Source organism: Thamnophis elegans, chromosome 8 (assembly GCF_009769535.1).
Source record: "Thamnophis elegans isolate rThaEle1 chromosome 8, rThaEle1.pri, whole genome shotgun sequence".
Classification (NCBI taxonomy): Eukaryota; Metazoa; Chordata; class Lepidosauria; order Squamata; family Colubridae; genus Thamnophis; species Thamnophis elegans.
Genome location: NC_045548.1, coordinates 38,510,444 through 38,522,580, shown reverse-complemented (window position 1 = coordinate 38,522,580; position 12,137 = coordinate 38,510,444). Strand labels below are relative to the sequence as shown.

General features: G+C 38.8%; 1 protein-coding gene across 1 annotated transcript in view; it reads left to right on the top strand.

The window, feature by feature from the left end:
* The window catches only part of RB1CC1 (RB1 inducible coiled-coil 1), an 89,313-nt gene that overhangs the window by 21,243 nt on the left and 55,933 nt on the right, over positions 1-12,137 (top strand). Inside the window, 2 exon segments of the mRNA XM_032222379.1 lie at positions 2,685-2,855; positions 5,219-5,403. Coding sequence (XP_032078270.1) covers positions 2,685-2,855; positions 5,219-5,403 — 356 coding nt within the window.

The window sequence follows — 12,137 nt, the reverse complement described above, 5'->3', positions numbered from 1 at the left end:
CCCTAGTGTGTGACTGGCCCATAGTCATCTAGTTGGCTTACAGCTCTCACTATTGAGGAGTTTGCCCTTTATTTTTTAAAGATGCATTCATGGTTTTTAAAAAAAATGTGCATTCTGTCCTTCAAATGCACATGGTTTTCAGGGAATACTGTTTATTCAACCATTGGAAGTAATAGCTGACTACCTTAAGTTACTGTAAATTTTATACAATACTTAAGACATGTTTTGCTGTGTAAGCGCCCTAAGAATATCTCTGGATAGATGAATTCAACATGCTAAAATTATTATTATTATTATTAAGTGTTTAAAGAGAGAATAATGTAGTAAATTGAATTGCATAAAGATATCCAGAATTAGTATAAAAATACAAATGATTTTGAGTTGATCTGTGCTGTCTTTTAAATATTTTAAAGAGTTGCTGGATTGAATTAATTTATGGATTAAGGGATGGTACTATAAGTGGTAACTTCAAATTTCAGTCTGTTTCATTAGATGAGGTAGGTTAATAATATTAAATACTAACATGTTAATATGTGGGCATGACGTAGACATTTGCTTTGAAGAAATATTCAGAATAAGACACGGTTAAAGATTTTGTTTTGAGAGTAACCAGGATTGTATGGTTTAAAAAAACTAATCTCTGTGAATACAGCAAGACTTAAATAGTTTACTAAAGTTGCACTTTTAAGACAATTTCATAGTATAAATCTCATTAAATCCAGTTCTACTTTCCTGCAACTTTTACAATAGGTTTTTATATATGGCACTCCCTTTGGGCTATCTTGTTTAAGCCATTTTTCAATGTTTTATGGTGCTCCAGTGGAAGAGGAGGGAAGGAAAATCTCTTCTGCTTAAGAAATGAAGGTTGATTTTACCCGTTATGTGTTTCTTATTAAGAAAATCTAGTTTAAAATGTACAAGTTTCAGATTACATCACATTACGTACAATGCATGTGTTTGGATGCCGATGTGTATTATGGTTGGTTCCACAATCAGCCAGATGTTTAGCCTGGGTTTGATATTTTTATTTACCTATCAAGTCCTTCCCAAGAATAGACCAATGTTGCTTGATGATATTAAAAGTATCGTTGGGGAGTGTAATAAAGATATTAGAAATCAATTTAACATCAACAAGTACGCAACTATAGCTATAATGGCAGGAAAATTATTGAAGATGATGGAATTCAGCTTAACAATGAAGATTTGATAGCAGCAGTGGTACCCGAAGAAGCCTACAAATATTTGGGGGATTTGGAAGCTTCCAATTTATTACAAAATCAATCAAAATACTTCTACTAAATATATTGTAGAATCATAAAGCTGAAAGAGATCTTGGAGGTCTTCTAGTCCAGCCCTCTGCCAAGGGCTTATATCATCCTGAACAAATTGTAAATTCCCAATGATGAAACACCCACAACTTCAGGAGATAAGCTGTTCTATTGATTAATCATTCTCACTTATCAGGAAATTCCTCCAAAGTTTCAAGTTTAATCTCGGTATAATGAGCTCAGGTGCTACAGAGAATCAACAAGTCCTGAAAATTTTGAAAACAGCTACATGATGGACATATCATTAAAGCAATTAATACATGAGCTACTATCTGATATGCAGCAGGAATAGTTGATTGGACCCAGATAGAATTTGATAATTTGGATCGGAAAACAAGAAAACTAAGGGCAATGCACTATGCTTACACCCAAAAAGTAGTACTGATTGGCTGCATGCAAAGAGCTAAAGTGGATAGAGAATTTGTACAGATTAAACAAAATGGAGGAAGAAAATGTGGCCTGAAATTGAAAACCAATTTATTAATTGGAAGAAAAAGCCAATGCATGATCAATATTTGAAGGATATAAAGGAAAACTAATAAAATTCACATAGAATTAGTTAAGATCAGGAGTGTTCAAAAACATTCTTGACTCACAATAAACTTTGCCAACTAATTTCATGAAGGCAAAAATTCAAATGTTGCAACAGCCAATGTCACTTTTGTAGTGAAAAGGATGAAACAATTTACTATTTTGATCAGTGGCTACCACAAAATTTCACAAACACTACAAGCAGCATCATGATCAAGTTGTCAGAATTTATTGGAAGCTTTTCCAGAGGCTTGGATTTGAATGTAGTTAAAACTACTGGACCATCAAATTGAGAAGATTTTGGAAAATGAGCAGGTTGAGATCTTAAGGAAAATTTAACTTTCAAAAAAACAGGCACCTTGTACCTAACATGCCTGTTATAATAGTTATTGAAAATAAAGCCTGGTTCATTGACATTGCTATTCTGGGTGATGCTAGGATTGAGTAAAAACAATTGGAAAATTATGAAATAGTGAGACTTGCAGATCAAAGTTGAATCCTTATGGAAAAAGAAATCTATTCTACCAATCTTACTTAGAATCCTCAGAGTACTATCTACAGGGCTTCATCAATATCAGGAAATACTGATTTTTTTGGACCTGAATATCCTCATTTTACAAAATACCATCCTTCTTGGAACTGCCTATATTCTTAGACATTACCTTAAAAATTCTTGGATCCTTGGTCAGGATTTGAATTACTTAATTTCAACCGGTCTTAGACTGTGAGTCTAATTGTAGATTACCCACACATGATAATAATTTCCCCATAATTTCCTTTCCATAAGAAGCGGTTAGTCATTAAATTTGTCTTTTTGTTTTTCAGCTTGATCCAAGAATTATTCAGACTTTTTTGGCAGACTGTAGACAGACGATTGCCAAATTAGATAATCAGAACATGAAGGCTATAAAGGGACTGGAGGATAGGCTTTATGCGCTGGACCAGATGATAGCTAGCTGCAGCAGGCTTGTTAATGAACAAAAAGAACTTGCTCAGGTAAGTGGTAGTTGTTTTGAATAAGGCAAGATAGCCTTTTTTATAATAATAGTATGTTCTGAAAATAGTTCAATAAATTGGATTTGTTTAGATTAAGCTGCTTCTTCTACCTTAACAGAACATAAATTTGAAATTAAACTTTTTTTAAATCACAGATACGGATATCTTCCTACCACAGTATGAAATTCACTACCTCATTCTTTAGTTCAGGCATTGATTTTGGTGTGGATGTTCTAGTATAAATATTTTTGCTGCCCAACTCCCAGTGATTCTGGAAGCCTTTGAAGGCATCACCAGAGGTTTTCAAGTTAGATTTCAGTTCTGTACCTCTGATGCAATCCTACTTTTTTGTGTTATTTAGCATTTCTCTCATGATTGAAATCAATGCCACTTATACTGAGATAATGCTCATCTGATGTATACAAATAAATTTCCTATTATTTTTCTGAATTAGAGGTTTGTTATACAGGAGCTGCTGAACTGAATTATCCAAAGGATAAGCCATTATAGTCAAGCATAAGGAAATTGCAATTCAACAATTAGAAATAGTTTAATTCTATAATATTATCAAATAGTTTGCCCCATATGTAAGAGCTATCTCTTTCTTAAGTGTAAAGAATTAAAATCTTAATTCTAGATGGAAGCATCTAGGGTGTCTTTTGGGATGTGTTAAGATTTTTCTTTACTTACCCCTATTATTCAGTACTATTGTGATGTATATTGTTTATTATTATTCTTTTATTTTTAATTCTCTGCTTTTTCTGTGATGGATGCTTGGATCCATGGGCAGTAGAGCACCATAGGAATATTAATAATAAAATAAATGCCTTTATTATTTTTATAAATAACTCAAGGGAGTGAACTTAGGCTCAGCATGTTTACTTTGAAGATTTAACTTAGTTGTCTTATTGGAGGAGTTATCTGTATACACAATTTGGATAACCAGAAAAAGCCTTCAAACTAATTATGCCAAACCTTTCAGAGAAACATCCATTTCAAACAGTTGCAAAGTCCTAACATATATTAGTTTATATAATCTTCCTTTTTCCTAGGTTAGATTGATTTAGAGTTTCTTACAATCTGTTATAGGGGCTTGGATCTCAAAGCTAAACACCCCAAATTTTAAAGGTTTTCCTTATTTATTTGCTTTTAAGAGTAGCTTTTCTGGGACCATCTTGCCACACAATGCTTTTTGTAGTTGTCCTTTTCAAAAGTTCTTCCCCAAGCAGTACATATGTGCCTTCTCTTGCTCTAGAACCACTGGAGCACTTATTTGGTTCTTAATAAAATGCATTTTAAACCAGAGCATAAACAGTATTAATTTAATTTACTAATATGCCAATTGAAACAACAGCAAAATGAAGACTGAAATGTTGGTCTCAGGTGTAATCAGATAGTTTGATATTTTGTGTTATCACTGAATACAATTGTACAAAACTGCTTAAAAGTTAAAAAGTTCCAATAAAAATGTATAAATATTTCTAAAATCAATATGAGTTAATAAAGTAGTTTATGATAGCACCATAAATACAAATAATAGAATACTAATGAAAAAACTAGTAATAAAAGCTCCAAATATTTAAAACTGGTAGCAAAATTAGTATTCAGTAATTTATTCATAAAGATGAGAAAACTAACCAAAATACAGTTAATGACTGTGCAATTATTTCTGTATTTAAGTGAGGTTGGATATAATTAAAACAAAAATAAGAAAATAAACGTAGGTAGTTTCTTATTGCATAATTACATGTGTATATAACATCTTATTCAGTATGGTCAGTAGGTGGCAATATATTATAAGGATTCTTTCACTTAGTTTCTAACATAATGCAACCTTGTTAAACCTAAATTACCTGCTGTTTTTATTGATAATAAAGTCATTTGGTGTCCTTTAGAATATATATTTATACGAAGATATGAAGCAATTATCTAGAACAGGGGTCTCCAACCTCCAGGCCATGGACTGGCATCGGTCTGTAGCCTACCAGGGACCAATCTGTGCAAGCGAGCAAAGTCCCATCCAGCGAACCCGCATCCAGCATGTGCGGGATCCGAGTGGTGTGTGAAACCATGATCCCAGTCCTGAAAAAAACCTGCCTCCATGGAACGGGTCCCTGGCACCCAAAAGATTGGGGCCGCTGATCTAGACTATTATCTATCATTTTACAAATCTTAGAGGAGGGCTACTATAGTCTTCTGAAAACATTTTAGCTATTAGTATGGATACCAATCCATTTCCATAGCTGATTCTGGTTTGAAAAAAAAAAAGTCTTCTGAAGTTATTGGGAATGAATTAACATAATTTTTATTTGGCACAGAGAACATAAAATGTTTCCATTCTTATGTCAATTTATTTTATTAAGGGATTTTTGGCTAATCAGAAGAGAGCAGAGAACTTGAAAGATCCTTCTGTACTACCTGACTTGTGCTTGAGCCATGCAAATCAACTGATGATCATGTTAACTAACCACAGGAAACTTTTAGATATTAAACAAAAATGTACTACTGCCAAACAAGAACTTGCAAATAATTTACAAGTCCGACTGAAGTAAGTGAAGCTATTGCAGTAATTTATTTCACCCTATGTATTTTTTTTAATTTTATGTGTCCTATTATTATAATTACTGTTTAGAACGTATATCCCAAATTATTATTATTATTATTGTACAATTGTATCACAGCGGCCAGTTGTTTCGCCGGATTTGGCATTGGTTACTAGTCGGGCCCCACCCAGGGGCCTAGGACGTCGTAACATATTTTCGTAATATGCGTGCAGATCCAAGCAGTGCGGCTTTTTGCATTTGACTGATGGTGATTTTGTCAATTTTTAACTGTTTTAAATGTAATTCCAGTGCTTTTGGAATAGCACCCAGTGTGCCAATTACCACTGGAATTACCACTGCTGGTTTGTGCCATAGTCGTTGAATTTCGATTTTTAAGTCCTGGTATCTTGCGATTTTTTCATGTTCCTTCTCGGCGACCCTGCTATCACCTGGTATTGCGATGTCTATGATTGTGACCTTATTTTTCTCAACCAGTGTGATGTCTGGTGTATTATGCGCCAGTATTTTGTTGGTTTGTATACGGAAATCCCACAAGATCTTGACCATCTGATTTTCTGTGACTTTTTCAGGCTGATGTTCCCACCAGTTTGTTGCTGTTTTAATATTATAATTTTTGCACAAATTCCAATGGATCATTTGTGCTACTGAATTGTGCCGCAATTTATAATCAGTCTGCGCAATTTTTTTACAGCAGCTGAGAATGTGATCAACAGTTTCGTCAGCTTCTTTGCAAAGTCTGCATTTGGCATCATCAGAGGATTTTTCGATTTTGGCCTTAATGGCATTTGTGCGGATAGCTTGTTCTTGCGCAGCCAGGATTAGTGACTCTGTTTCTTTCTTTAATGTACCTGTTTTTAACCATAACCAAGTTTGTTCCCTGTCCACTTTATCTTTTATTTTTTCCAGAAATTGACCATGCAGTGCTTTGTTCTGCCAACTCTCCATTCTTGATTTTATCACATCTTTTCTGTATTCTTGTTTTGTCTGTTGGGCCTTCAGTAGATTTTTGTTCTTTACTTCGATTAATAGATGTTCTTGACTTTCTTTTAAATAATGAGCCAGTGCATGTTTTTCTTCTTCAACTGTTTGCTTCACTTGTAATAATCCTCTGCCACCTGATTTTCGGGGCAGATATATAGTCTATCAGTATCACCACGTGGATGTAAACTGTAGTGCATTGTCATTAGTTTCCTGGTTTTTCGGTCCAAAAGGTCCAAATCAGTTTGTGTCCAGTTAACTATGCCAGCTGTGTATCTTATAACTGGTATTGCCCAGGTATTTATGGCCTTGATTGTATTTCCACCATTCAATTTAGATTTCAAAATTTTCCTAACTCTGTTGGTGTACTCTCGTCTGACAATAGTTTTTACTTCTCCATGCTTGATGTTATCCAACTGCAGAATGCCTAAGTATTTGTAGGCTTCATTTTCTTTGCATTTAATTAGTTGGCCATTGGGCATTTCAATTCCCTCAGATGCAGTGATTTTGCCCCTTTTTATGGATACAGTGGCGCATTTTTCCATGCCAAACTGCATTGAAATATCGGTGCTGAATACTCGGACTGTATTTGTCAATGATTGGATTTCTATTTCTGACTTTCCATAGAGTTTCAAATCATCCATATATAGTAAATGCGAATTTTTTTCAGCTTTTTTGGCTGTTTGGTAGCCTAATTTCATTTTTTTTAAGATTACTGATAGTGGGATCATTGCGATGATGAAGAGAAGAGGTGAAAGTGAATCACCCTGGAAAATTCCTCGCTTGATATTAACCATTCCGTAGCTCTCATTCCCTACTGCCAACTCAGTTCTCCATTGTTTCATTGCCTTTTCAGTAAAGGATGTAATATTTTTGCTAATGCCAGTTGTTTCTAAGCATTTTATGATCCAACTATGTGGCAGTGAGTCAAATGCCTTTTTGTAATCAATCCAGACCATATTCAAGTTCGTTTTTCTGTTCTTACAATTTTCTAATATCATTTTATCAATTAGAAGCTGATCTTTTGTGCCTCTGCTCCTTCTTTTGTTGCCTTTTTGCTCTACTGGCAAGATGTTGTTTGTTTCCAAATAATCCATCATGTATCTGCAATAATGCCTGTGAGTAATTTGAAGGTTGTTGGCAAGCATGTTATTGGTCTATAGTTTTCTGGTGTTGTTCCTTTAGTTGGATCTTTCTGAATCAAGTATGTTTTTCCAGTTGTCAACCATTCATCAATTTGGCCCTTTTGTAAAATTTCATTCAGTTGCCTGGCCAATATTGCATGTAAACTGGTCAGATATTTGAGCCAGAAACCATGTAATTGGTCACTTCCAGGTGATGTCCAATTCTTTACCTTTTTAACTCGATTTTTGACCATCTCAGTTGTTATTTCTAATACTTGCATTTGTTTGTTGCCAATGCTTTTCTCAAAGTCATGTATCCACTTTGCTTCCTTGTTGTAGTCCTTTGCATTTTCCCACAATTCTTTCCAGAATTCAACTGTGGCCTGTTTTTCTGGTTTTTCACTTTTGGTGTCACCATTTACATTAAGACTTTGATAAAAACGCCGTTGATCTGATCGAAATTGCTGATTTTGTTTATATTGGATGATTCGTGCCTCATATCTTTCAATTTTTCTAGCTGTTGCTGTTATCTGCTGTTTTACAATCTCTACAGCTTCATTGATGTTTCTTGTATCCAATCTATATCTCCTGATTAGCCGATCTATGATTTTGTTGTTTTTAAGCCGTTGCTCATGCATGTTCTTTAAGTTACTAGCATCTGCCCTTAATTTTTTATTTTTTGTTCTAAACGGATTTTCCACTTTGGCTTTGATGCTTTTTCTGTTGTATGACTAGGTACTTTAATTTTAATGCCTAGTTCATTAGTGACTATTACAGCTGCGCTGTACATTAACTGGTTTGTTTCCAAGATGATGATGATGATGATGATGATGATTATTATTATTATTATACAATTGTATCACAGCGGCCAGTTGTTTCGCTGGATTTGGCATTGGTTACTAGTCGGGCCCCACCCAGGAGCCTAGGACGTCGTAATGTATTTTCGTAATATGTGTGCAGATCCAAGCAGTGCGGCTTTTTCCATTTGACTGATGGTGATTTTGTCAATTTTTAACTGTTTTAAATGTAATTCCAGTGCTTTTGGAATAGCACCCAGTGTGCCAATTACCACTGGAATTACCACTGCTGGTTTGTGCCATAGTCATTGAATTTCGATTTTTAAGTCCTGGTATTTTGCGATTTTTTTCATGTTCCTTCTCAGCGACCCTGCTATCACCTGGTATTGCGATGTCTATGATTGTGACCTTATTTTTCTCAACCAGTGTGATGTCTGGTGTATTATGCGCCAGTATTTTGTCGGTTTGTATACGGAAATCCCACAAGATCTTGACCATCTGATTTTCGGTGACTTTTTCAGGCTGATGTTCCCACCAGTTTGTTGCTGTTTTAATATTATAATTTTTTGCACAAATTCCAATGGATCATTTGTGCTACTGAATTGTGTCGCAATTTATAATCAGTCTGCACGATTTTTTTACAGCAGCTGAGTATGTGATCAACAGTTTCATCAGCTTCTTTGCAAAGTCTGCATTTGGCATCATCAGATTATTATTATTATTATTATTATTATTATTATTACTACTACTACTACTACTACTACTACTACTACTACTACTACTACTACTACTACTTATTAAATTTATATGCCGCCCAATCCCGAAGGACTCCGGGCGGCTTACAAAGGAGGAAAGAAAAAAGAAAGGAGAATAAAAAGGATAGTTTAAAATTCACAACACGCATTCGTTCTAATCGGGTCTGGACCTTAACAGTAAGGTCAACAGCCCCAGGCCTGCCAGAACAGCCAGGTTTTAACAGCTTTCCTGAAGGCCGTGAGAGTGGGTAAGGTCCGGACCTCTAGGGGTAGCTGATTCCAAAGGGTCGGAGTAGCCACAGAGAAGGCTCTCCTCCGGGGGCCCGACACTGTCTGGCTGATGGCATCCGAAGGAGGCCCAATCTGTGGGATCTTACCGGCCGTTGGGAGGTAGGTGGCAGTAGGCGGTCTCGCAGGTACGCTGGTCCTAAGCCATAGGCCATAGTGCTTTAAAGGTAATAACCAATACCTTAAATTGCGTCCGGAGACCAATTGGTAGCCAGTGCAGCTCGCGAAGGACAGGTGTAATGTGGGTGTACCTCGGTACACCCAATGTAGCTCGTGCGGCTGCATTCTGGACTAGCTGTAGTCTCCAAACACTTTTCAAGGGTAGCTCTATGTAGAGCACATTGCAATAATCCAGACTTGAGGTGACAAGGGCGTGAGTAACCATTTGAAGTGTCCCCCGGTCCAAATAGGGCCGCAATTGGTGCACCAGGCAAACCTGGACAAAGCCCCCCCCTGGTCACAGCCGACAGATGGTGTTCCAGTGTCAGCTGTGAATCCAGGAGGACCCCCAAATTGCGGGCCCTCTCTGAGGGGTGTAAATTTTCGCACCGCAGGATCAAGGACGGACTGTCTAGGCTGTCCTTTGGGGGCAGCATCCAAAGCCACTCAGTCTTATCAGGATTGAGCACAAGTTTGTTCATCCCCATCCAGATCCTGACAGCTTCCAGGCATCGGCACATCACGTCCGCCGCTACACTGAGCTGGCACGGGGCAGATAGATACAGTTGTGTATCATCTGCATATTGATGGTACTTTATCCCATGCTGTCGTATGATCTCACCCAGCGGCTTCATGTAGATGTTAAATAGGAGGGGGGACAAGACTGAACCTTGTGGCACCCCACATTTGAGGGGCTTAGGGGTCGACCTTTGCCCCCCCGACCAACACCGACTGCGACCTGTCAGAGAGGTAAGAGGAGAACCACCATAAAACGGTGCCTCTCACTCCCACCTCCTCTAGACGTCGCAGAAGGATACCATGGTCGATGGTATCGAAAGGCGCTGAGAGGTCAAGAAGCACCAGGATAGAGGAATGCCCTCTATCCCTAGCCCGCCAGAGATCATCGATCAGTGTGACCAAAGCGGTTTCCGTGCTGTACCCAGGCCTGAAACCAGACTGAAAGGAATCTAGATAATCCGCTTCATTCAAGGTCCATCAGTGTTGAAGCGCCACCACCTTCTCAACAACCTTCCCCAGAAAAGGAAAGTTGGAGACAGGACGGTAGTTTTTCAGGATGGCTGGATCCAGGGAAGGCTTCTTGAGGAGGGGTCTCACCACCGCTTCCTTCAATGGTTGTGGGAAAGACCCCTCCTGCAAAGATGCGTTGATAATCGCCTGGAGCCAGCCTCGTGTCACCTCTCTGCTGGTCAAAACCAGTCAGGAGGGGCACGGGTCCAGTAAACAGGTGGAGGCACTCATCACTCCCATGGCCTTGTCCACTTCCTCAGGGATGACAAATTCGAACTCATCCCAGGAAATCCGATTAAGACTTACCCTCGGCATCTCAGCTGGTATTGCCCAAGCGGAGTCAAGGTCTGTCCGAAACTGAGTGATTTTATCCGACAGAAACTGAACAAATTCCTCAGCTCTTCCCTGCAGGGGTTCCCCCACCTCCTCACCTTTCAGGAGGGAGCAGGTCACCCTAAACAGGGCGGCTGGGCGGGAATCCGCGGACGCAATAAAAGCGGAAAAATGTGTGCATTTTGCCGCCCGTATCGCCACTAGGTAAGTCCTAATAAAGGCTCTTAATAGTGTTCGATCAGATTCAGAGTTACTAGTCCTCCAACGTCTCTCTAGGCGTCTCTTTTGGTGCTTCATCTCCCGGAGTTCCTCGGTAAACCAAGGTGCCCTCCTGGATCCACTGCCGCGAAGAGGCCTCAAAGGCGCAATCCGATCCAGTGCCTCAGTCGCCGCAAGATTCCAGGCAGCGACTAAGGACTTGGTCGGATTGCGGGCAAGGGAGTCAGGTATCTCTCCAAGCTCCCTCTGAAATCCCATCGGGTCCATCAGGTGCCTGGGGTGGAATCACATAATCGGTTCCACCTCCCTGCAATGGGGGAGTAGTGTCCTGAAGTCAAGCCTCAGCAAGGAGTGATCTGACCATGACAAGGGCAAGGTCTCTATTCCCCTTAATTCCAGATCACATCTCCATTGCCCCGAGAGAAATACAAGGTCGAGTGTGTGTCCTGCTCTATGAGTTGAGCCCTGAACTACTTGGGTCAGGTCCATGGTTGTCATGGAGGCCATGAACTCCTGTGCCCCATCAGAGTGTTCGCCAAGAGACGGTAGATTAAAGTCCCTCAGCACCATTAGCCTGGGGAACTCCACTGCCAACCCGGCTACTGCTTCTAGCAGCACAGGCAGGGCTGTCGTGACGCAACTGGGAGGTAGGTACATCAAGAACAAGCCCACTTGAATCCCTAGGTCCAACAAGCGAATCCCCGTCATGAGAAACCAAAGCTCTCTGGTCTGAGGAAAAACCTCTCCAGGGAACCAGTCCCTAATGCCCAAAAAGTTGGGGGCCACTGATGTAACCTATCTAAAATATTCTGTAATTGAGTGGTTTGTAAAGTTTTCAAGTCATAATAAGCAAATACCTGGTTGGCAATTATTAGAAGAGCCGGTTCTTTGAGTTGGTAGATGCTGGTCAGTACTTCTGAGTCCAATTTGCCTCACAGATTTGTTGTTGTGGAAAAAAAATAGATTTGGAATATGAAACTGTCTTGATGAGCTCCTTGATAAAAGGTAAGATATATATTTAACAAATAGCTATTCA